This window comes from Rhinopithecus bieti, unplaced genomic scaffold, assembly GCF_001698545.2.
Source record: "Rhinopithecus bieti isolate Rb0 unplaced genomic scaffold, ASM169854v2 scaffold_5840, whole genome shotgun sequence".
Taxonomy (NCBI): domain Eukaryota; kingdom Metazoa; phylum Chordata; class Mammalia; order Primates; family Cercopithecidae; genus Rhinopithecus; species Rhinopithecus bieti.
Genome location: NW_016804838.1, coordinates 191,715 through 216,973, shown reverse-complemented (window position 1 = coordinate 216,973; position 25,259 = coordinate 191,715). Strand labels below are relative to the sequence as shown.

General features: G+C 54.6%; 2 protein-coding genes across 10 annotated transcripts in view; one reads left to right on the top strand and one right to left on the bottom strand.

Moving 5' to 3' along the window:
• The first annotated feature begins 304 nt into the window (after positions 1-304).
• DTYMK (deoxythymidylate kinase) lies at positions 305-12,634 on the top strand. 4 transcript variants are annotated; one of them, XM_017870686.1, is made up of 5 exons: positions 305-636; positions 1,413-1,521; positions 7,247-7,337; positions 9,271-9,468; positions 12,149-12,634. In XM_017870686.1, exons 1-5 carry the CDS (start codon positions 444-446, stop codon positions 12,257-12,259), a joined length of 702 nt encoding a protein of 233 aa, XP_017726175.1. In that variant the 5' UTR covers positions 305-443; the 3' UTR covers positions 12,260-12,634. The 4 variants fall into 4 exon arrangements, with proteins under 4 accessions (XP_017726175.1, XP_017726177.1, XP_017726174.1 ...); XM_017870688.1 differs by having other exon boundaries at positions 328-636; positions 9,343-9,468; XM_017870685.1 differs by having other exon boundaries at positions 458-636; positions 7,247-7,373.
• Positions 12,635-14,490: 1,856 nt separating this feature from the next.
• Positions 14,491-25,259, bottom strand: part of ATG4B (autophagy related 4B cysteine peptidase) — a 31,264-nt gene continuing 20,495 nt past the window's right edge. For 3 of the 6 annotated variants that reach the window (XM_017870677.1, XM_017870679.1, XM_017870680.1), the window contains 7 exons: positions 24,026-24,105; positions 21,481-21,674; positions 20,110-20,188; positions 19,642-19,787; positions 17,591-17,647; positions 17,002-17,095; positions 15,722-16,159 (listed from right to left, as the gene is read on the bottom strand). In XM_017870677.1, the coding sequence (XP_017726166.1) occupies positions 16,086-16,159; positions 17,002-17,095; positions 17,591-17,647; positions 19,642-19,787; positions 20,110-20,188; positions 21,481-21,674; positions 24,026-24,105 (724 nt within the window). In that variant the 3' untranslated portion in view covers positions 15,722-16,085. Of the gene's footprint in view, positions 16,160-17,001; positions 17,096-17,590; positions 18,499-19,641; positions 19,788-20,109; positions 20,189-21,480; positions 21,675-24,025; positions 24,106-25,259 lie in introns of those variants that run through there. The other 3 variants (XM_017870678.1, XM_017870676.1, XR_001885263.1) reach the window with 3 other exon arrangements.

Below are 25,259 nucleotides of genomic sequence, written 5' to 3'. Positions count from 1 at the left end.
TCTCGCTCGTGCGTCTCGCGCGCCGCGGGACCGGAGACCTCGCGCGTGCAGCGGGCACCGCAGGGCCGTGAGAGTCGGGCCCGCTGCGCGCAGCCAGGGGCCAACGAGAGCCGATGCTGCCCGGGCAGCGCCCGGGAGCCCCTCCGACCCTGCCCTCCCCTCGTCCGCGCCCTGACCCAGCGTCTCCAGCCATCCAGCCCGCGCCGCGTCACCAACTCTCCCGAAGCGAAAGGCTCTGCTAGCCCGAGGACGGAGGCCCGCACGGGACACGGGGCACCAGTTTCCGCCCCGAAAGCCCAGGACGCTGCTCCCCTGACGGCACGGCCCAGGGCGCAGGCGCGGGTGTCGGTCCCACAGCGCGTCGCCCTCGCCCCAGCCCCGACCAATCCCTTCGAATCCGGCTGAGGCCGGGAAATACGAGCCAATCACGGTGCGCGCTGTTGATGCCGGCCAATGGGAGCTCCGGAAGGAGGCGTGGAGACGCAGGCGGCGGGCGGTGGACAGTCATGGCGGCCCGGCGCGGGGCTCTCATAGTGCTGGAGGGCATGGACCGCGCGGGGAAGAGCACGCAGAGCTGCAAGCTGGTGGAAACGCTGTGCGCCGCGGGCCACCGCGCCGAACTGCTCCGGTTCCCAGGTGGGTGCGCGCGGCGGGTGGGGCTGCGCCGCGGCTTTCGGCGCCTCTGCCTTCCCAGGGACTCTTTGCTCCTAAGCTTAGTTGCCTGCGGTCGACGTGCTGTGTACTGCGCGGTTTTTATTTTAAAAGATGGGCTCTCGCCGTGTCGCCCAGGCTGGAGTGCAGTGGCGCCATCTCGGCTCACGGCAGCCTGGACCTCCCGGGCTCAAGCGATCCTCCCGCCTCAGCCTCCCGGGTAGCCGGGACTACAGGCGCGCGCGCCACCGCGCCCGGCCCACCCTGCGTGTCTTAAAGTGCGGGGTATGGTGATGAGTGACGTGTAAACCCGCGCGAAACCGTGGTCTCGACTCCAAAAGTTTCCTCCAGTTCTTTTGTAGTCCATGTGTTGTTTTTGTGGATTTTTCGGGTGTTGTGTTTTGTTTGATGACTGTTCGTGCTTTCAGGGGTTTTATAGCATATATTTTACAGTTTTCAAGTGAAGCATTGACCTTAATCCTAGGCCACCCAGTCCACAAATTTTATAAATGCTTTCTTTGAAGTCTCCGCTTTCTTCCCGAGTTCTTTTTTCCTAATGCATTTTTCATCCCAGCTTGTCTGCAGATTGCTGTTCTTTCTCAGAGAAATTCCTTTGACTTCCGCAGAAGAGCCAAGCCTGTCTAGAGATTTAGTAAAGTAAAACTCAAAGTGAGACTTGAGTCCAGGAGAAATTCAACCCAAACTATATTGTCATGTAGCCTGATCTCACTTGTATTTTGTGTGTTTCTCTTTTTTTCTAGAAAGATCAACGGAAATCGGCAAACTTCTGAGTTCCTACTTGGAAAAGAAAAGTGACGTGGAGGATCACGCGGTGCACCTGCTTTTTTCTGCAAATCGCTGGGAACACGTGTAAAAACCATTGTACATTGCTGCCTCTGCCCCGCCCACTTTCGTTCCTCCTGAGATAAAGTGAATGCCGCACTTGATTCTGAATGACAATGACAGTCATGCTAGGGCCTCCGGTTCTTTAATTTAGCAGTCCTGTGATCAGAGGTGGTGAAGCCCCTAGTTCCCAAAGGGCACTAACGAATGCTGTTTCTTCCTCCTGCTCCCCACACCCCGTAACTGACAGACTTAAGTTTTTTGGATTTTTTTAGATGGAGTTTCACTCTGTCACCAGGCAGAGGTGCGATCTCGGCTCACTGCAACCTCTGCCTCCCGGGTTCAGGGGATTCTCCTGCCTCAGCCTCCCGAGTAGCTGGGACTACAGGCGCGTGCCACCACAGCCAGCTAATTTTTGTATTTTTAATTTATTTTATTTTTTAATTTAACTTTTGTATTTTTAGTAGAGACAGGGTTTCACCGTGTTGGCCAGGATGGTCTCTCTTGACCTTGTGATCTGCCTGCCTTGACCTCCTAAAGTTCTGGGATTACAGCAGGTGTGAGCCACCACACCTGGCCCCTTTTTTTTTTTTTTTTTAAGACAAGGTATTGCTCTGTGGCCCAGGCTGGAGTTCAGTGGCACACAATCATGGCTCACTGCAGCCTCAACTTCCTAGGCTCAAGCAGTCCTCAAACCTCAGCATCCTGAGTAGGTTGGATGGTGTGTGCATGCTGCCAAGCCCAGCTAATTTTTTTTTTTAAAGTAGAGTCAAGGTCTCACCATATCGCTCAGGCTGGTCTCAAACCCGTGGCCTCATAGACTTAATGTTTTAAAGATAGCTTTAGGTATACAGAAAAATGGATCAAAAAGTAGAGTATGTAGAGCGCTCCCTACATACTACCCCTGCCTTCCCCCTTCCCTATTATTTATGTGCTGTATTATGTTACCTTTGTTAAAAATGATAACCGGTATGGATACATTAGAAACTGAAGGTTATAGTTTATATGAACTCTCCTGCCACCTTTTTTGTTTTACATCATCGTAGTAGGTTTCCTCTTCATTCAGCACTTAATATTCATGTGTGTTCTTTCAGATGTTTTTATGTTTGTATACATATGTAGAAACTACTATAGTTAGAATTTTGTTTTTTAACATAAATGAGGTCATACCATACAAATTATTTGGCAACTTTCTTTCTAACTCTGCCTTACAGATTTCTGCACTTACAGATCCCCAAACTCTGCCCTTCTCATTATTTGTTGTAGCATGTTCTCTAGAAAAGTTGTTCCACGGTACATTTAGCCTGTTCCCGGCTAGTGAACTTTCAGTGGTTCCTCCTCATCCGTGTTACATGAAACGCTGCATTATTTTCCTCTGGCTTAGCTTTGTGTCTTGCTTGGAAAGGCTATCCCCACTCCAAGTCTTAAATGAAAATGAGACCATTTTTATAATCTTTTGAACACGTCTAGATTTTATGGAGGCAATTGTTCTTCTGATTTTGCTTTTTGTGGCTTTGTAGAAAAGTGATGAAACACGTATATGTATGCCCAATTTAAAAGAAGAATAATCCTGATTTTACTTTTAGATGATAGTCTTATCCCAGGTACCCAGGGCTACATCTCTTTTGTCCATCTGTTCTGCTACAGGTTACTTGTTTCCCTAATAGATAAATTTAAGTTTCCTCTATGTCTAACCATGGCTTGACAGTGTATTTCTTTCTTTTTTTTTTTTTTTGAGACGGAGTCTGGCTGTGTCGCCCAGGCTGGAGTGCAGTGGCACGATCTCGGCTCACTGCAAGCTCCGCCTCCCGGGTTCATGCCATTCTCCCACCTCAGCCTCCCGAGTAGCTGGGACTACAGGCGCCCGCCACCACACCTGGCTAATTTTTTGTATTTTTAGTAGAGACGGGGTTTCACCGTGTTAGCCAAGATGGTCTCGATCTCCTGACCTCGTGATCCGCCCGCCTCGGCCTCCCAAAGTGCTGGGATTACAGGCTTGAGCCACCGCGCCCGGCCTTTTTTTTTTTTTTGAGACAAGAGTCTCACTGTGTTGCTCAGGTTGGAGTACAGTGGTGCAGTCTCGGCTCACTGCAACCTCCGCCTCCCAGATTCGAGCAATTCTCCTGCCTCAGCCGCCTGAGTAGCTGGGATTACAGGCGCATACGACCATGCACAGCTAAGTTGTATGTTTTAGTAGAGATAGGGTTTCACCATGTTGGCCAGACTGGTCTTGAACTCCTGACCTCAAGTGATCTTCCCACCTGGGCCTCCCACAGTGCTGGAGTTACAGGCGTGAGCCACCACGCCTGACCAATAGTTCATGTCTTTTTTTCCCTAATTAATAGTCCATTGTTTGGATGTACCATAGTTCATTCCCCTACTAAAGGACATCTTTGTTGCTTCCAAGTTTTGGCAGTTATAAAACCATTATAAACATCCTCATGCAGGGTTCTGTGTGGTCATAAGCTTTCACTTCTTTTGGGTAAATGCCAGGGAACACCATTGCTTTAATATGTGGTAAGACTGTTATTTTTGTAAAGAACTACTAAACCGTGAGTGTCCAGTCATTTGACTTCGCTGGGCCACAGTGGAAGAACTATCTTGGGCCACGCATAAAATACACTAACAATTGCTGATGAGCTTAAAGAAAAAAATCTCATAATGTTTTAAGAAAGCTTACGGATTTGTGTTGGGCCGCATGCAGCCTGTGGGCCTCGGGTTGGACAAGCTTGTGCTAAACTGTCTTCCAGAGTGGCTGCAGCATTTTGCATTCTCCCCAGCAGTGAACGAGGGTTCCTACTGCTCCAGATCCTCACCAGCATTTGGTGGTGTCAGTGTTTGGATGGTTGCCATTCTGATAGAGGTGTGTGGTATCTCATTGTTCTAGTTTGCATTTCCCTGTTGACATATGATGTGGAGCATCTTTTCATACGCTTGTTTGCCATCTGTATATCTGGTTTCATGAGGTATCTGTTAAGTGCTTTGGCCCACTCTTTTTTTTGGGACAGGGTCTCAACCAGGCTGGAGTACAGTGGCACAGTCTTGGCTCACTGCAGCCTCTACCTCCCAGGCTCAAGCAATCCTCCTGCCTTAGCCTCCTAAGTAGCTGGGACTACAGGTGCATGCCACCATGCTACGTTTTGTATTTTTTTTTTTTTTCTCTTGAGACAGAGTTTCTTTTTCGTTGCCCAGGCTGGAGTGCAGTGGGGTGATCTTGGCTCACTGCAACCTACGCCTCCCAGGTTCAAGCAATTCTCCTTCCTCAGCCTCCCCAGTAGTTGGGATTACAGGCGCCTACTACCATGCCTGGCTAATTTTTCTATTTTTTAATTAGTGATGAGGTTTCACCATGTTGGCCAGGCTGGTGTTGAACTCCTGACCTCAGGTGATCCACCCACCTCAGCCTCCCAAACTGCCTGGATTACAGGCGTGAGCCACCGTGCCCGGCCAATTTTGTATTTTTTGAGGAGATGTGGTTTCACCATGTTGTCCAGGTTGGTCTCAAATTTCTGGGCTCAAGTGATGAACCTGCCTCCGCCTCCCGAAGTGTTGGGAATATAGGCATGAGCCATGACGCCCAGCCTCGACCTACTTTTTAGGGGAGTTGGCTGTTTTCTTATTTTTGAGTTTTAAGAATTCTGTGTATGCTTGAGATACCAGTCCTTTATAAAATGTGTCTTTTATACATACTTTCTCCTAGGCTGTGGTTTGTCTTTTCCTTTTTCTCTCTCTTCTTTTTTTAGACAGGGTCTCTCTTTGTCATGCAGGCTGAGTGCAGTGCACAATCACAGCTTACTGCAGCCTCGACCTCAAGTGATCTTCCCACCTCAGCCTCCCAGGTAGCTGCAACTACAGGCATGTTAACGCACCTGGCTAATGTTGGTAAAATTTTTTTGTAGCGATGGAGTCTCACCATTGTTGCCCAGGCTGGTCTTGAACTCCTGGACCCAAGCAATCCTCCTGTCTTGTTTCCCAAAGTGCTGTGATCAGAGGCATGAGCCACACTGCCCAGCCTTATTTATTTATTTATTTTTTTAAGAGAAATGTCTTGCTCTGTTGCCCAGGCTGGAATGTTGTGGCATGATCACAGCTTACTGTAGCCTTAAACTCCTGGGTTCCAGTGATCCTCCTGCCTCAGCCTCTGGAGTAGCTAGGACTACAGGTGCCTGCCACTGTCCCTGGCTGACGTTTCCATTTTTTGTAGAGATGGGGGTCTCACTGTTGTTGCTCAGACTGGTCTCAAACACCTGGCCCCAAGGGACCCATCCTGCCAAATGGCTTCCAAAAGTGCTGGGCTCACAGGCATGAGCCACCACGCCTGGCTGTCCGTTCCTTCTCTTGACTGTGTCTCTCACAAAGCAGAAAGGTCCATCTTAATCAACTCTCTCATGGGTTGTGCCTTTGGTATTGTATCTAAACAGTCTGCCAAACCCCAGGTGATCTAAGTTTTCTCCTATGTTATTGTCTAGGAGTTACATAGTTTTGCATTTAACATTTGGGTCTGTGACTCATTTTGTCTTTTTTTTTCCCCCCTTTTTGTGGAGAACAGTGTCTCACTATATTGCCCAGGCAGGTGTTGAGCTCCTGGGCTCAAGCTATCCTCCCGCCTCTGCCTCCTTGAGAGCTGGGATTACAGGCATGACCCACTGCGCCCGGCCTGTGATTCATTTTGAATTTATGTTTGTGGAGGGTATACGGTCTGCTCTAATTTATGCTGTTTCATGAGGATGTCCAGTTGTTCCAGCAGCGTTTGTTGAGGAAATTGCCTTTACGCCATTGCATCCCTCTGCTGCTTTGTCAGAGGCCAGTTGACTCCTTATGTGGGTGCCCCTGTGATTTGAAGGCCCCAGTGAGACTGGCTGAGTCGATTGAATCAGACTTTTCTTTCTCTGTCTTGAGCAGTGCTTCTCACTAGTGTCGGGCCCCGTGTCTTTGTACATCCGTGATCTTGGTGGCTGTAGGGATGATGGTGGACTTGTATTTGGTAGAGAACATCCTTGCAGTCCAGGTTAGGGGTCATAAGCATGGACGAGTCACCTGCTGGCTGTACCCACACTTCCCCGCCACCATCCTCTGCTCGCTTCTTTGCCTGTGCTTTCCTCTTCCTCGATAGGGTAGTGCTGGCCTTTCTGCCCAGACGGCTGACAATGCTTCCTCTTTCCCTTGCAATGTTTCTGGAACATTGAACTTTACCAGTTGTGTTTGTTACTATTTAGTGAGGTTATCTTTTCCATGTTGGGTTTTGCTGGAGGTGTGGGAATGGCATCTTCTAGAGAAGATCCAGACCTTTTGCATTAAAATAAGGTTACAAATCACTGTGCTGTACCTGTTGTCGTATGAGATTTCTGAGTTGTATTGTTGGGATAAATTTTTTTTTTTTTTTTTTTTGAGATGGAGTCTCGAGATGCTCTGTCACCCAGGCTGGAATGCAGTGGTGTGATCTCAGCTCACTGCAACCTCCACCTTCTGGGTTCAAGCAGTTCTCCTGCCTCAGCCTCCCGAGTAGCTGGGATTACAGGTGCCTGCCACTATGCCCGGCTAATTTTTTGTATTTTTCGTAGAGATGGGGTTTCACCGTGTTAGCCAGGATGGTCTCAATCTCCTGACCTCGTGATCCGCCCGCCTCAGCCTCCCAAAGTGCTGGGATTATAGGCGTAAGCCACCACGCACGGCCTGTTGGGATAATTTAAGCTTGACAGTTCAAGGCCTATGAAACCAGAACCAGGGCTCAGGAGCATCCTCTGTTTTTCAGGCCCTTAATTAAGGAAAAGTTGAGCCAGGGTGTGACTCTCATCGTGGACAGATATGCATTTTCTGGTGTGGCCTTCACCGGTGCCAAGGAGGTGAGTGCCACTTGGCCTCCTGTCGGGCGAGCACAGGTGCGTGGACCCAGGACTGCGCTTGAATGCGAGTACGAGTGACGTGCCTCAGATTACTCCGCAGAGTTTTGTGATTCTTAACATTCCTTTCATCTCTTTGCTAGATTAATTGGGTTTTATCAATAAGAAGAGCAAACATTTATGTAGCTAGAGATTGTTTCACAGACAGAACCACAGTTGTGATTTGGATTATATTTTCCACATGCTTTTCTTTTTTTTTTTTGAGACAGAGTCTCATTCTGTCACCCAGGCTGGGTGCAGTGGTGTGATCTCAGCTCATTGCAACCTCTGCCTCCTGGGTTCAAGCGATGATCCTGCCTCAGTCTCCTGAGTATCTGGGATTATAGGCGCACGCCACCGTGCCCAGCTAATTTTTGTATTTTTAGTAGAGTCGGGGTTTTCCCATGTTGGCCAGGCTGATCTCAAACTCCTGACCTCAAGTGATCCACTCATCTCGGCCTCCCGAAGTGCTGGATGACAGGCGTGAGCCACTGCGCCCAGCGCCTAAGATGCATTTTCAAAGATGGTTCATTTGTAGTACTTTTTTTTCCCCTTTTTTTGCAAGAGGGGGTCTCCCTCTGTTGCCCAGGCTGGAGTGCAGTGGAACAATCAAAGCTTGCTGTAACCTTCAACTCTTGGGCCCAAGTCATCCTCCTGCCTCAGCCCCCCAAAGTGCTGGGATTACAGCTGTGAGCCACTGCGCCCAGCTCTGTCCCTTAAAGAGACAGTAAAAAGAAAGATAATGTGGTTATTTTTCATGATAACCGCCCTCACTTTGTATTTTTATTTTGTTTTTAGATGTAGTCTCGCTCTGTCACCAGGGCTGGAGTGCAGTACGAGTGGTGCGATCTCGGCTCCTGTCTCAGCCTCCCGAATAGCTGGGACTACAGGCACCCGCCACCACGCCTGGCTAACTTTTTGTATTTTTAGTAGAGACGGGGTTTCACCGTGTTAGCCAGGATGGTCTTGATCTCCTGACCTCGTGATCTGCCCGTCTCAGCCTCCCAAAGTGCTGGGATTACAGGCGTGAGCCACCGTGCCTGGCCACGCCCTCACTTTTTAATTCTGCCATTTCTCATGTGTTAGCTTGAGTCCTTCCCCTCTAAAGTATTAAGTTGTATAATAAGGAGAACAAGACTCCTGATTCCTTTGCTTCTTCCTGCTGTGCGGATCAACTGACAGAGCCGCAGGCCCTGTGGGAGGTGCTGGTGGACGCCTTCCCTCAGCTCATGGTGCTGTTGTGTGATGTGTGACCTGGAGTCACAGCCTTTCCAGTCCCACCTTTCCTCCGGAAACAGGACAGCATTTGGAGGGAGATGGGATGAGTAAGGGAGGGACAGGGGGTGTTTGCACAGCCCTGGCAAGGAGGGCCAGTGGGGGAGGCTGGGCTGGCGCAGGGCTGGCACATAGTAGGCTCTAGGAGTTTCTGTCTCCTTCCTGCTCTTCCATGGGGTATGAGACCCTCGCCTGTGTGTGGCAGAAAGGACACTGCCAACGACCCCGTGCCTGTGTCCGGACCCAGCTGCTCTTTGCTGTAGGCGTCCTAGGCCGGGGGTCTCCAGGGGCTGTGTACATAGACTGTTTCCTCCTGGCCACCAGGCCTGTAGCTGTGCTGGGATGGCCTCCGTGGGGCCTGGGCTGTGGGTGGCGGGGACCGGGAGCCATTCTACCTGCCTACTTTTCTGTCCACTTCTCTGTTTACAAAGGAAAAACGAGAAGGTGACATTGGAGAAAGCAACACGTTTGAGGTTTTAAAAATTAAACACGAGCCACCGTATAAACAGTCTCACGTCTTGGTGCCTCACCAAATGTCCCCTCATTTTTTCCCGTTTTTATGACTTTTGAAACAAAAACCTAGACCACACTAAGCTTTAACTGTCGGGTTCTTTGTTGGCAGAACTTTTCCCTAGATTGGTGTAAACAGCCAGACGTGGGCCTTCCCAAACCCGACCTGGTCCTGTTCCTCCAGTTACAGTTGGCAGATGCTGCCAAGCGGGGAGCGTTTGGCCATGAGCGCTACGAGAACAGGGCTTTCCAGGAGCGGGCCCTCCGGTGTTTCTACCAGCTCATGAGAGACACGACTTTGAACTGGAAGGTGAGAATCCCAGAACTGCACAGGAGGAACCGTCGAGAAGTGGCTCAGGATTACACCCTGTGGTGACTGGCGCAGGCGCACCAGCAGAGCTGCTGCCGTTCTGTCTGGTCTTCCCAGATGCGGAGCCCCGGGAGTAGTCGTTCAGGGGTTCTCAGTGCCAGCAAATTCTTTTTTTTTAGACAGAGTCTTGCCCTGTCGCCCAAGCTGGAGTGCAGTGGCGCCATCTCGGCTCACTGCAACCTCCACTTCCTGGGTTCAAGTGATTCTCCTGCCTCAGCCTCCCGAGTAGCTGGGATTACAGGCACCTGTCATCACGCCTGGCTAACTTTTTTTGCATTTTTGTAGAGACAGGGTTTCTCCATGTTGGTCAGGCTGGTCTCCAACTCCTGACCTCAGGCGATCTGTACACCTCGGCCTCCCAAAGTGTTGGGTTTATAGGCGTGAGCCACTGCACCCGACAAATTCTAATCCGGTGAGTTTTGCTAAATGTTGACATTTGGCGCTTTGTCTGGTGGGTCAGGTGAGAGTCTGCGCAATCCTCTACAGCCTCAGCCCCTCTTCAGACATGAGCGCCAGGCTGTTCCTGCCACCGTGTCCTCTGGTGCGGGCCTCTCGCTGGGCGTGGGCCCTGCAGCCACCGTGCCCTCTGGTGCGGGCCTCTCGCTGGGCGTGGGCCCTGCAGCCACCGTGCCCTCTGGTGCGGGCCTCTCGCTGGGCGTGGGCCCTGCAGCCACCGTGCCCTCTGGTGCGGGCCTCTCGCTGGGCGTGGGCCCTGCAGCCGTGCCCTCTGGTGCGGGCCTCTCGCTGGGCATGGGTCCTGCAGCTGCACCTGGCTGAGTTCAGGAGGGTGCCGTGTGCTGGCTTTCCCTTCAGCCCGGCCTCCTTCAGTCTCAGCAGTCCCAGGTCTGGCTCTACTCTGTCTACTCCCAGGACGCTGGACTCTCCCCTCCCAGTGGACACGCAGGCTAGCCGCCTCTGCTCCTCCCAACTGCAGCTCCCACCTCTCCCCCAGACTCCAGTCGCCCGTGCCCACCACTGCCCACATGGCCTCTTTCCAGACAGCAGCCACGTGCCAGCACTGTCGTGGCCACGGCCCACAGAGCTTCTGTCCCTTGAGCTCCACACAGCAGTGCTCGAGGGCCTGCCCCAGCCTGACCGGCTGTGCCTGCAGATGATGCTGGTCACAGCTTTTCGTTTCCCAGAACACAGGCGGGATAGCAGCACCCTTTCTGGCAGTGCGGCATTCCCTCTGGCAGTCAGCTGCCCGGAGAGGCTCATGTTGGGTGGTTCTGGGCGACAGCTGTGTGGCTGCACGGTGGCCAGTGAGTGGCATCTGGGAAGGTGGCTTTTGTGTAAGGAGTCACTCTCCTTCCATCACAGTCACACCTCATGAAATGGTTAGATTCTTCCGAGTGCCTTCTACGCCTCTGGCAGATTTTCTAGAATTTGCTGTCCCAAAAGCTTGAGAAGGGTCCTGCGCCACCTGACAGCAGAGCCCGGGATGCTGCTGCAACGCCAGCGCTTCCGAGTTCCTCTCACTGCCTTCCTTCTGGTGGAGACAAGGCTGTCCTGCGTGCTCGTGCCCTCCCCACGTTCCTCGCACCATTCACGCCATTGTGCGACACAGTTGTTAGGACCAAATTCATCTTAGCCTCAAGGACGGGTCAGGCCTGTCCTGTCTGCATTGGTCCTGTCATTGTCTGCATTGGTCCTGTCTGGCTTCTGCTGTGGAACTTCCTTGCGTTCCAGGCAGTGCCCAGGAGCGTGGGCAGGGCAGGGTCTGCCCTCTGTGCTTTCCACTCGCTGCTTGCGAGCTGGAGGGACAGTCGCCTTGACCTGGTGGGCTGGGTGGGCCTGGCTGTGCTGAGGGCTGTGCCTCACTCCTGCAAGTGGGCACTCATCGGGGTTAGGGTCACAAGGAGGCTCAGGTTGGCTGAGAGCAGGAGTGGGCAGTTGGCACGTCATGTTTCTCCTGCATTAGGGCTGTGGCAGAAATGCCGGGTGGCCTGTAATCCCAGCACTTTGGGAGGCCGAGACGGGCGGATCACGAGGTCAGGAGATCGAGACCATCCTGGCTAACATGGTGAAACCCCGTCTCTACTAAAAAATACAAAAGCTAGCCAGGCGAGGTGGCGGGCGCCTGTAGTCCCAGCTACTCGGGAGGCTGAGGCAGGAGAATGGCGTAAACCTGGGAGGCGGAGCTTGCAGTGAGCTGAGATCCGGCCACTGCACTCCAGCCTGGGTGACAAAGCAAGACTCCGTCTCAAAAAAAATAATAAATAAATAAATAAGAAATGCCAGGTGGCTCTGTACCATGGGCATTGTCAAGGTTGAGGTTCAGAGAGGTGTGGGGTATCCCAGAGGTCACCACACTGCCAGGAGGTTCAGGTTGGCCTTCCAGAGCCTGGCCTGTGTGAAATCCGCATGAGCACAGAGGACAGTATGAAACATGGTGTTGTTTTGAGACAGGGTCTTAACTGTGTCACCCAGGCTGGAGTACAGTGGTGCCAATTTTTTTGCAGAGGTTGGATGTCCCTGTGTAGCCCAGGCTGGTCTTGAACTCCTGGGTACAAGCAGTCCTCCCTCGTGGGCCTCCCAAAGTGCTGGGATTACAGGTGTGGGCTCCCACGCCCAGCCTGGAACGTGGCCTCTCTTTCTCCTGAAACCCCGGTGGGAACAGATGGTGGATGCTTCCAAAAGCATTGAAGCTGTCCACGAGGACATCCGTGTGCTCTCTGAGGACGCCATCCGCACTGCCACAGAGAAGCCGCTGGGGGAGCTGTGGAAGTGACCCGAGGCTGCCCACTGGAGACGCCTCTCCCTGTAGTCCCTCGAGAGGTGGGAGACCTGCGGAAGGCCCCATCTCCAGCGGTATCCAGATCCCACGACTTCAGGAGCTCTTTCACGGCAGCAGAGAACTGCAGGCTGCCTCTTCTGCCCCGGGCGGGGGTGTGGTGGGGACCTTGGCAGTGTAGACATGAGCGGAGCGATGGAGCAGTCTCCTGCCCTCTCCCTGCCATCAGTGTCCTGATGGTACTCTGTTGTATTTTCTTACTGAAGTTCAGTGTTAACTCTTGAGTAGTTTCATTGTGATCACTGTAAATGGTAATCAGTTGGAATTCTCCTAAATGTCTTCTAGATACTACTAAAAATTAACCTGAAAATTTTGTGGAACGCTTCACTTTTCTTAGACTGAGGATGGAGCTGGCTTTGAATGGGAGAGAAGCGCCTTCATTGGGCCCAGTAGGGCCTTTCTGGACCTTAGTTCCTGCCTAGTTGAGGGAGTCCCACTGTGGGTCTGAACAGTTGCAGCCATGCCCTGGGCTCCAGCCAGGCTACATCCGAGTGTCATCACAGCTTACATCCTGAACTCACCGAAGTTAACTCTGCTATTTTCATTGCAACCCTGGAGCTTAACTTTCCATCCTATCCCTTTTTATTTTTTTGGAAACAGGGTCTCACTGTCGCCCAGGCTGGAGTGCAGTGGCACGATCGTGGCTCACTGCAGCGTTCTGCAGACCTCCTGGGCTCAGGAGATCCTCCCACGTCAGCCTCCTGAGTAGGTAGGCCTACAGGCCTTCACCGTGCCTGGCTAATTTTTTGTAGACAGGATTTTGCTGTGTTGCCAGCCAGGCTCGTCTCAAACTCCTGGGCTCAAGTGATCCACCTGCCTCGGCCTCCCAAAGTGCTGGGAGTACAGGCGTGAGCCACCGTGCCTGGCCCATTGCATTCCCTTTTAAGTGACACTTAGAAGGAATGATTTGACACTCCTGGTAGAATCTGTCCCACAGAGCACTTTCTGGGTAGAGAGCAGCATACAGTGTGCTGGAGTGGAAGGCAGGCAGGGTTCCCCCATCTGTGGGGGCAGCAGCTGTGGGTCTCAGCACCCTTCTGTGGCCAAGAGACAAATCCAGGCAAAACCAAAGGATTTCACTGGGGTAAGCATTGCCAGGGGCTGTGGGACGGGCCTGGGTGAGGAACCTTCAGATGGGAGACCTTTCTGGACCATCCAGGTGGGCCCAGCGTCACCACAGGGGCCTTTTTTTGTTGTCTGAAGACTAGGTCTCGCTCTGTCGCCCAGGCCGGAGTGCAGTGCTGCAGTCTTGACTCACTGCAGCCTCTCTTTCCTGGGCTCAAGTGATCCTCCCACCTTAGCCTCCCAAAGTGCTGGGATTACAGCCTGGCGCCACCATGCCTGGCCCATCACGGGGTGAGTCAGGAAGTGAGATGCCAGCAACAGAAGCTGGAGAGATGCCATGTTGCTGTGAGGTTGGAGGAAAGTGCCATGAGCCAAGCCGTTTCTGGCATCCGGGAGCTAGAAGGAGACACAGCAATGTTCTCCCCTAGCGCCCCTAGAGAAGCAGCCCTGCCCACAGCACGAGGTGGCCGTCTCCTCCGGGTCTGGAAGAGACTGTGCTGTTCCAGGCACTGAATGTGGTCATCTTCTAGAGCAGCCACAAGAAGCGAGTAAGAGCATCTGAGAGGCCGCCAAGTCCTCAGCCAGCTCACCAGGGCCCCAGCAGTGCCCCCTCCTGTCTGGCTTTGGGCCCTTTGCACCTACACCAGGACTGCCCACAGGGACGCATTGACCAGAGTGAGTGATGTCCTCACCAAGCCCCCTGCTGTGCCCCAGGCATGGCCCTCCCACAGGCCAGGACAGTCACTGCTCGCTTGGGGAAGGCTTTGCTGTGATTCACATTGAGCCAAACCCTACAACTCAGGGCACTGTCTGCAACTTCCTCCTGTTGAAGAATGGGAGCCATTTTACTTTCCTAACATCCTAGTTTCCTTGCACTTTTTCCTTCCAGGGTTGTATGAGAGGGTGGATGTCACAGCTCGCAGACAGCCAGGCTACAGGCAGGACAGGCCCCCTGCCAGGGCTGGGGACGTACCTGCTCAGGCTCCCACAGCCCACCACGCGGGCAGCCACATCCCTTAACGTGTGATGCTATGGGCTGTAACATTTACTTGGTTTCTTCCTGGAAATCACAATTATAACTTCAGGAAAAAATAGACACAAGGTTTGTTTTCTACTGAAACTTATTATTTGCCATTAAGAATTGCAAACTATACTACTAAGAATGAACAACATTCTCTTCATTAAGCCTTTTTCAAAACACACAAGAAAAAGCTCCCCTTTGGTCAAGGTGTTCCACACTCCCACTACAGCAGGCCCCCACCAGATCCCAGCACAGTGGCGCACCATGGACTCGGACGCAGAGCCCAAGGAATGAAAATTGCCCCAGCCTTCCCTCCTTCCCCACCCCAACTACACCCAAGGGAGAAAGGATACGAGGAAATAAACTATGTCCGGGGGGGGCGGGGGGGGACTGGGGACGGTGTCCTCTGCTACCCAGGTGGGCCAGTCAGTGCAGAGCGGGCAGTGCGTGTCCTGAGGGATCTCCGGTCCCCACACCTATACAAGCAGCAGCAGCAGCAGCGAGTCCTGACAACGCCACAGTAGGTGCTTATGAGAAAGGTGCCCATGCTCGCCGTGCCCACGCTCCCCAAGCCCTCCTGTTTACATTCCCTAGTGGTGCAAAGCCACTTCCCCAGGACAGGCAGCACGGCAGCAGGGCAGAGTGCACTCCAGGACAGCAGGTTACACAGGGTCAGGCGGTGGTGGGTTCTGTAATCAGGGCTGAGGTTCCGGAAATGCCACCAGGTGATGCCACCCTGTGGTGTCTGCCCATCACACACCAAAAGGCTCGGGTGGTTTTCACCTTTGGCCCTAAACTAACACCTCAGTGACACAGGAGGGCAATTCTCAGCAAGGCAAAGACACAGGGAAGGCTCCTGGGAGAGGCACACTGTCCACCCTCGAGCCCGCCTGTCACAGGTGGAGGCCCCACCCCACCCCTCACCACACCTGGGGAAGCCACCACAGAATGCCACAGCCCTGGAAAGGGACACTCTGAGGACAGGCACTCTAGCAGCAGCCCCAGGACAGCCAGCCGCCCTTCTGCCCACACTGTGTCCTGTGCACGCCATCTTCAGGTTTCCCACACACCCACTTCCTGAATACTTCTCCCCAAAGCAACCTTTGCCTTTGTTCCTCCAACCTCATCTCCCACTGAGGTAGCCCTTGGTAAGCCAGGCTGGGCAGAGGACACAGCCATGGGCGCGCCCCCCTCGACAGCAGCCCAGTCCTTGGGCGTGGGGCCACAGCGTGGCTGTTGCTCCTCTCACGCCAGCCTGCACAGGTCTTCTGAGACTGACTCAGGAAGCGCCCCAGAAATTCATGTCTGTGTCTGACAACTTCAAACAGGACTTTAATTCCAAACCAACCACAGAACCGGCGCCTGGGAGCAAGTGGGACTGAGGCCCAGGCGCTAACGCGGGGCTGGCAGTGTCGAGAGAACGCTCTGGAAGCTCCTGACAGACGGCTCCGTGTGCAGATGCACAGGCCCTGATGGGCACACTGAGCTGGGCAGTCGGACACCAAGCAGTAAGGCCTCCCGGGCAGCGCAGCCTCAGTCCACGAGCAGAGCCGGGTGGCCCTCTGGGGGGAGGCAGCACGGGGCACGGCCCTCGGCAGGCGAGCGGGCGGGATGGATGAAATGCAGCGGCACCAGGAGCCCCGGCTCTCACAGGTGCCACCCCCGACCCCAGGATTTTCAAAGGGACAGGATTTCAAAGTCTTCATCTTCTGAGTCGAAGAATCTTTCCAGTCGCTCTACATCAGAAGAATCTAGAAGGAACAGGACATAGCTCATCAGGCATCTCAAGTGGGCTACTTCCGTGTGAGTCAAGTGCCCTTGGTGTGGGGCAGACCGAGCAGCACCTGCTCTGCAGCCCCACCCTGAGGGGCCCACAGACAGCTGTGCCCAAGCAGCTGTGAAAAGGCCTGGGGTTGTGGAGACCTGCGAATATGGGGGGAGGGAGCAGGGAAGAGGAGCGGGGCAGGGTGAGGAGGACGGGGGCGGCCGGCATAGTCTCAGGCCTGAGGGGGCCTCTGTCCTGTGTCTCCCACGCTGCACCCTGACCCTCGTGGTCATCAGGAGTGGTTCCATTGTCACTGCCTTGTAGAGTTTCTCATGGTGAGATAGGTATGAGGAGGACAAGCTCACGGCCACACACTCGCTTCACTGCACGAGCCCAGGCCGGATCCTTCGGCACGTTGGCCATGGTCCAAGGGGTCTACGCCACCCATGGCCAGTGGTGCCCAAGTGGACGAGTCCCCCACCCAGGACTGCATCATCACAGAGCCTGTGTGTTCTGTCTGCTCCAGAGCCCTGAGGACCCCATGGGAGCACGCCCAGCTCCACAGTGCCCTGGGCAGGCAGTGCGGGTGGGGAAGGCGAGGTGGGTCCCGGGTTGCTGCGCGCAGGCTTGGAGGAGAGGACGCTCCACTCTGCCCCTGGTCTCACAGGCAAACCACTGCCAAGTGCTCACAGTTGAGGCTCACACACACCTAAATGGTCACAACCAAGGGGGCCAGGACTGGGGAAGCAAGGGCACAGACCACACCCCCAAGGGACCCCACCTCTGAGGGACCCCACCTGGACTTGGCCCTGCAGCCGCAGTTCTCACCTAGGGACAGGTTCAGGACATCGGGGCAGGCCAGGTGTGAAGGCTGCTGCTCCACCAGCTCAAACATGGGCAGGGCGCCTCCGAGCAGGGACAGCTGTTAGTGAGACATGGTCACTGGGGCAGCCTCACCCCAGTGCTTGCTGCACCCAAGAGAAAGGGGCCAAACCTGACTGTCACTCCACTTCACTGATGAGAACAGAGGCAGCTTCCACACTAAAGGCTACACGAGGACCCAGTGTGGCGATCAGAACACAGTCTGACCACGATGGCAGAGGGGAGTGGGCCACACGCACTCAGCCAGCGCAGCTCGGCACCCCCATCTCAACAGGAGACGGATGAGGACACTGGAAATCCCATTCTAAAGTCAACACGCAACATCCGTCCCCAGGGTTGTTAACCGTGTTGCCAGGTGGGCAATCCAGGACACCCCACCCTGTTCAGCTGCACAGCTGTGCCAGGCAGGACAAAGCTCCCCCCAGCCCCGTGAGGCTGCCTGAGACCTGGACACTGGCCTTCGGCCCCTGCACACCCCACTGCCTGTCTCCCTGGGTGGTTCAGCTTGGCTGTGGGTGGTGGGGCGGCTACAAACCTTTTTGACTTGCTGGCACCAGTCATTGAAGTCGTCTTCAGTCTTACAGAAAAACCCCTAAAACGAAATGACTATGAGCAGAACAGTGCACCCACATCTGCAGTCAGTGAAGAGGCAGGGGCTTCCATTCCCCCTGCCAGTGGTGCAGCAAAGGCCCCCAGCGTGCAAGTGCTGGATACTCCGGCCTGTCTTGCCTCCTGGGGCCGGGAAGGGAGCCCTGAGGGTGCCCTGTGCACGGCCCGCTGCACCAGTGCCCGGCTCCCCTCAGGTTCTACTACGTTGCTCTGCCTTGATTCACCCATGAGATGTTATGTGATGTGCATTTGTTAGGCCTCACCGAATCTTCCAGGAATGAGGCAGGTTATGAGTTAGGGCCAAGTGGAGAGCTCTTCTCTCTGCGCCTGTGAGGCAGGGCCGCTGGGTCTCAGCCTTCACCCAGCATCTCCCTGGAAGCTTGGTGGCAACTGGCGGCAAAGGCCACTGAGAACTGCCCAAGGACACCGTGACATGGGGAGCCTCCTGCTGAGGAGACAGGGGACCTGCCGAGGATCACCCCAATCACATCCTTAAAGCTACCGCCTGTAATGACAGTCACTAGGAATTAACGCTGCCAGATGTGCAGATGTTAACACAGGAAGAAAAAGAAACAGGGAAAACAAAGACGAAATGGGAGAAGAAGTTCAAACTGGGCACTCGCTTCCTCCGAAGACGCCGTTTCCGCGGCCCTGGCTTGTGTGGGAGCACTCTCCCCCGGGGACAGGGGACATTCCTCCTCCTCACGGGTGAGGACAGTTATCCCACCGGGCGGCCCCTTTGGTCTCAACGTTCACGCGTCCGCTTCTGTCTGTGGTTGCTGGCTGTATAGCCTGACCTGACTGTGAGACTGCCAATCACTGTAAGCCACCAAGCTGCGTTTATGGTAACAAACATAATTAATTCTAGTTAGACGAGGAATTCGTGATTAGATTCTGGTAAGAAGTGTGAGCCAGGCCGGGCGCGGTGGCTCACGCCTGTAATCCCAGCACTTTGGGAGGCCGAGGCGGGCAGACCACGAGGTCAGATCGAGACCATCCTGGCTAACACAGTGAAACCCCATCTCTATTAAAAATACAAAAAATTAGCCAGGCGAGGTGGCGGGCGCCTGTAGTCCCAGCTACTCGGGAGGCTGAGGCAGGAGAATGGCGTGAACCTGGGAGGCGGAGCTTGCAGGGAGCTGAGATCGCACCACTGCACTCCAGCCTGGGAGACACAGCGAGACTCCATCTCAAAAAAAAAAAAAGTGTGAGCCACAGAGCTCTAGCCCATGTTCCCCACTCCTGCCACCCTGCCCAGGAGGTACACAGAGCATAGTGTGCACTCTGGGGCTGTGCCACAGCTCAGAGACGGTGCCATTTCAGGCCCAGATCTGCCTTCTTCCTCCTGAACAGGGCAGAGCATCTGCAACAGAGCCCCTGGTTCGGGTTAACTGCTCCCCTGAGCATGTCACTGTCGTCCATGATTTCTAGGGGTTTCTCTTTGGTCTCTTTCGCCATCAAATGTATTTGAGAGCAGGCAGGTCTGCATCAATCACACACCAAAAATCACAACTAGGTCATCAAAATGGAAAAACAGGGAAGCTCATTCTTAGGAAATCCCCCAGAGAGGTCAAGTCAGAGCCTCCGGAAAACAAAAGGTGGCGCAGAGTGGGCGGAGGGGCCGCCCGTGTGTCTGTGTGGGTGTGAGGGGAACACACCATGGCTCATACTCATCCACGCACACTCAGCACGTGCCCACACATGCTCACACCCAGACACACCCTCTCCGGGCCACTCGAAGGCCATGAAGGCTGCGCAGGAGGTGGTGCCTGGGGGAGGGACGTGAGGCCGCGAGGACACGGTTCAGGCTCTTGTGTCCTTCAGAATCCCAACCCCGTGAACACAGTACTCATCCCAACATGCTGAAAAAAAAACCAAAATGCAAAAATCTGAAGATTTTCCTCATCATCCCCAAACAGTATTCAGCACAAGACGACTAGGAACACGGGCCTAAGTGCTCAGGTGGCCGCCACGTACCACAGCAATGGACGGGTCGAGCTCCGCGATGCTCATACGGCACGGCGGGTGCTGGCAGTGGAAGCTCTCGTCCGGGATGAAGCAGCTGCCAGTGGGCTCCACAGCCGGCTGCGTGGTGTGGGGGTCCAGGTAGATGAGCTCCTCACCTGGGAGGACGAGGCAGGCAGGCAGATGGGCGGCCGACCCGGCAGAGGAAAGGGACAGAGGTGGCCGCGTTTCAGACCCACTGCACCCACATCATGCTGAGAAGCAGCGGGCAGGAGGAGGGGAGGGAGCTGAGGGCATGGGACCATCAGGGAAGGGGGTACACGGGAGGCCGCCAGCGGCCAGGCTGCACGTGAACCCCCCTCAGAGCATGCTGCTTTTCCACCAGTGGCCTCAAGTAGCCACCTGGCGTGTGGGACCTGCTCACAGAATGCCCTTAAAGGGCACAGGCCCACAGGGACACGGTGGGAACCCCGGACTCACCAACATAGCCGATGAAGTAGTGGGCGCTGTTGGGCTTCCCTCCGATGACGCCCAGGGACTGGGGCATCATGAAGCAGTGCTGTGGAGGGGCAGGAAGCTGAGCACAGGTCCCAGGAGGGTGCAGACAGTCCCCCACCCACTGCCATAGGGGGCCCAAGGGCCTGCTGAGACCCAACTGGGTGACACAAGAGGGGACAGGAGGGGACATGGTCCCGAAGAACTTGCTGTCCAGGAAAGACCACAAGACATCCTACAGGCGCAAGAAACCCAATCTGCAGGCTCGGCTCAGGGAAGCTTCATGTCGGAGGTGGGCTTTGGGGAGGCTGGGAGTGAGGGGGGCTGGCGGGAGATGTGAGCAGGGGTGGGGGAGGCGGCCCTGCTGAGTGCTTTGACCTGACAGGGCAGAAGCGATGGAGATGGGGCCCACGTGCGGGGGCAGCAGGGACACCACAGGGTGGGCAAAAGGCTGGGGGGAGGGGCCAAGTTCAGACAACTGAATAACTTTAACAGAAAGCCACATCTCAGTTCCATACAAATGTGACTCCTTGGTCTAAACTTCAAGTTAACTGAAGAAAGGATGGTTTTCCCTTCTGCTTTTTTTTTTTTGAGATGGGGTCTCACTCTGTCACCTAGGATGGAGTGCAATGGCACAATCTTGGGTCACTGCAAGCTCTGCCTCTCGGGTTCAAGCGATTGTCCTGCCTCAGCCTCCTGAGTAGCTAGGACTACAGGTTGTGCGCCAGCACGCCCAGCTAATTTTTGTGTTTTTAGTAGAGACGGGGTTTCACCGTGTTGGCCAGGCTGGTCTCAAACTCTTGACCTTGTGATCTGCACGCTTCGGCCTCCCAAAGTGCTTGGATTACAGGCGTGAGCCACCAGGCCTGGCTCCCTTTTACTTTCATGACATGGGGGAGCCTGTGGCTGGAGTTCCTCACAGAGCCCTGCCCATCCCCAAGCCCAGCCCACAAGTCTCTTCTCCACAGGCCAACCCACCCTCCAAAGGGAGCTTAGGCCAAGAGGGCTGTGGGGGAGTGGGGCGGGCATGCCTGGGGCACAGTGGAGACCCGGGAGGGGCAGGTTCCCTGTCAGGCCAAGGACTGGCACCTGGTTCCGAGGACCCCCTACAACAAGTGCCTCATGCTTTCATTCTCAACATTCGCCTTGACACTTGTGGAAGTAAAGCAGCACGTCTCCTGATGGACGTGCCTCACGCCCACCCAGCCCTTGGGAAATGGTGTAAACCGTGGTCGTTTACCCCTCCCGCAAGAGCTGGCTGCACAAATGGCCACATGACGATGACGCACTGAAAGTGACTAAAAACTAGGAGAAGGGGACAGGGACCCAGGGCAAGCGCCGCACAGCAGGACCCACCTTCAGCGTCTCCACGTAGGCCTCATTGATGTCCGTGAGTCCCAGGCGCAGGGGAATGAGAAGCACCAGGGGTCTCCACGGCGACAGCCTGTTGGTGACCTCAGCCCCGGCAGGGAATCCGTTGCAGTGCCGGTCGGAATCTGCAGGAAACGCAGTGGCTCCTGCACAGGGAACGCTGGTCCTGCACAACCTTCCTAGAAAGGGAGACATGCTTTCACTAACCAAGCACAGCTGCGCGAAAGTGCTCCCACAAGCAAGCAAGCAAATTATGATCATGTAACAGAAAAAGGGCATTACAAAGCCAGGTACTTACACTGAAATTCAAACTTGGAAAATATAGAAAAGCATAATAAAATTTTTTCATAATCTTGCTACCAAGAGAAAAAAGACATATTTTCTATGCATACTTAATTCATTTTATTGTGAAATAAAGCACATACAAAAAACAGTACAAGAAAAAGCCACGTGCACTTCAGAGGAAAATCACAGAAATAAAAATGCCTGCAGCCCGCCAGCCCGTACCCATGCAGCCAGTCAGCCCACACCCGCACAGCCCGCCAGCCCGTACCCGCACAGTCCGCCAGCCTGTACCTGCCCGCCAGCCCGTCCGTACCCGCACAGTCCGCCAGCCTGTACCTGCCCGCCAGCCCGTACCTGTGCAGCCCACCAGCCCGTACCCACGCAGCCTGCCAGCCTGTACCAGCCTGCCAGCCCGTACCCGCACAGTCCGCTAGCCTGTACCTTCCCGCCAGCCCGTACCCACGCAGCCCACCAGCCTGGCTAGTGCCAGCACAGCCGGAACCCGCTCCCTCCAGGCCTCCTCAGCAACCTCTTTCCTTGCTCCCACCCCTCCCACCTACATACACCCGTGAGTCTGGAGGACTCATCAGCCGGAGGGTGCAGTGATGGGAGAAGACACTCCAGGAGCACTGAGCATGCCCAGCGCCTGGATTGAGGTTTCTCAGCACCACTCCCCACTCAGAGGAGCCAGACTGATTCCAGGGCTAGGCAGGGAACGCTCAGAGGCACCTGCAGCATCTGCTTAACCCAGAAAAACGCCACCACAGAGCAAAAAACACCACCAGACTGAGGTGGCCACGGGCCAAAGGTGGGACCATCAAGCATCCAAAAGATAGGCAGTGACAGGCGGCACACTGCACATTCAGTCAAGACGGGCAGTGACACGCAGCACACTGCACATTCAGTGAAGACGGGCAGTGACAGGTGGCACACTGCACATTCAGTGAAGACGGGCAGGGACAGGCGGCACACTGGACATTCAGTGAAGACGGGCAGGGACAGGCGGCACACTGCACATTCAGTGAAGACGGGCAGTGACAGGCGGCACACTGCACATTCAGTGAAGACGGGCAGTGACAGGCAGCACACTGCACAGAACAGAGAGGCAGGGAAGGGGCGCGTCTGTGACCCAGCACACACCTGCGTGGTAACCTGGCACACCCAGTCACAGGGTAGGACCCACTCCCGCTGTGAATCTGTGCGCAGTTAGGGCTGTGACTCTGAATGAGATGTTTCTCTTTTTTTTTTTTTTTGAGACGGAGTCTCGCTCTGTCACCAGGCTGGAGTGCAGAGGCGTGATCAAGGCTCACTGCAACCTCCACCTCCCAGGTTCAAGCGATTCTTCTGCCTCAGCTTCCTGAGTAGCTGGGACTAGAGGCGCGTACCACCATGCCCAGCTAGTTTTTGTATTTTTAGTAGAGACGGGGTTTCGCCATGTTGGCCAGGTTGGTCTCGAACTCCTGACCTCATGATCCACCCACCTCGGCCTCCCAAGGTGTTGGGATTATAGGCATGAGCCACCGCGCCCAGCCTAAATGAGTTCTTTCTTAAGGAAAACTGGATTCAAGGCAATAGTGTACCTGTAGAACTTCAATAAAATTGGAATTGAGGGCGTTTTGAGAAGTTCCTTGGGAAAAAGGTGGTCCTAAGTAAAGAAGGTGGTGAAGCATTTTTAAGAGTTCTCAGCTTGGCTACATCATGGAAGGTGAAACATGAATTTGGAACTCAATGAGCCCATTTGTTAAAACTGAGCCACAATTTTCCTCCTAGAGGTAAACGCTGCCACGCCTAGATTCCTTCAGGGTTGCAGCAGACCTTTCTTCCAGAAAGCTGAAAAGAGCTCTGCCTTCACGACATGCCTTTCGAGATGGTACAGCTGGAGAGGTTGCTGCATCTCTTTGTGGCACATCAAGGCACGCAAAAGAACTTCACCAGAATTCCCACACGAGGGCGCCTAAGTACAGCACGCCTTCACAAATGATTTGTAACCAAGACACAAAACATGACGTGAGATACCACGTCTCGGCCTCCAGAGAGCCTGGGCGCTCCTCTCTTGGTATGAGCACCGGGAGAGGACATCGGGGCTACCGGGCATCTGGCTTGGCAGGCAGGCCCCACAGAGCTCCTGCACGGCACGGGGCGACTGACAACAGTCGCCGAGGCTCCTGTGGAGACTCAGGTGAGGAAGTGTGTGTGCTGCCCATCATTTCAACTTTCTTGTCCACAGAAACCCTAAGCCACTTACTGATTTCCTCCATCACAACAGTGTTGTCCATTGCTATGTGGACTGCCAAGGAGCTCCACGTGTCGAAGACAGCAAGCTTCCTACAGAGAGCAGGAGAGTGACCATAAGCTTTTGTACAATTCAAAGACGTCTTATCTTTGCAGTGACAGCTGTGGGAAGGAGTGTTCGCGTTAGAGGTGCTTCCTGGATGAGAAGGGGCCAAGGTTCCTCAAGTCCGGGGCATAGCCAATGCCACAGACAGGAAGAAAGCCCAGAGTAACTCTGCTTCTTCTCGCCTGAGGCCCAGGGGGCCTGCCCTTGCCCCAGTCTCCACAGAGAGCACATGCAAGAGGCTTTTGAGCAGCCTGGTTTCCTGGTCTCAGTGGCACAGAGGCAAGAACTAGAACATGAACCCAGCTCTGAGACACTGTGGGTTTTGCCAACTGTGAGGCAGGCCTCCCAGCACCTGCATGCTCTGCTCTACTCTCCCCTCCACCAAACACGCTGAGCTGACAGCCAAGGAACCTGAGTCCTTGCAGAGAAACCTGCAGCTGAGTGGGGAGCACGACTGTGCACACCAGTGAGGAGGAACTGTGGTCGCAGGAAGAGTAGATTCTGCAGCCAAAAGTCTAAGGGGACGCTAATCTCCTCTCAGGTCCGGTGGAGGTGGGGTCAGAGGACCTCAACAAAAGGTAAAACAACAGAAAAGGCCGCGAGGCAGCAAGGACCTGGTGCTCCTGGGAGCAGAATGCAAGACCTGTGGCGGGGAGTTGGGTGGGGTGGAGCACGGGACTGGGATGGCCACACAGAGCCCTCCCAATGCACAAGCCCAAAGTGGACACTGGGAGGACAGTCTGACCCCCCCCCCGACTCCCCCCTCCATCTCCAGCCCAGCTGCAGTGCAGAAGATGGGAGGACAGCTCGCTTCCCCGCCCCACCCCCACACCACCTTCCTCCTCCCACCTCCAGCCCAGCTGCAGTGCTGAAGATGCATCCACACACAAGGGACACAGTGGCATTGGCAAAGCTGACCTGGCGAAGGGCAAACAAGGAAGCAGCAGCCACGTGGGCCAGTGGCCGGCACTGCAGAGAACCGTAACGCAGGAACGGGGAGTGGCGCTACCAACGTAGCTACAGGGAAGACCGTGGTGCCAAAGGGTACCTGCGCAGACATGGGGCGCAACCCAGGCAGGTGTGGGGGGAACAGGGTCCAAGTGCCAGGGACCACACGTGCAAAGGCCCTGAGGCTGGTGTG

Coding starts and splice junctions, on each gene's coding strand:
- DTYMK (XM_017870686.1), top strand. CDS start 444: ATGCCGGCCAATGGGAGCTCCGGAAGGAGGCGTGGAGACGCAGGCGGC. Junction 637..1,412: donor CGAACTGCTCCGGTTCCCAG/GTGGGTGCGCGC, acceptor CTTTTTTTCTAG/AAAGATCAACGGAAATCGGC. Junction 1,522..7,246: donor GCAAATCGCTGGGAACACGT/GTAAAAACCATT, acceptor TCTGTTTTTCAG/GCCCTTAATTAAGGAAAAGT.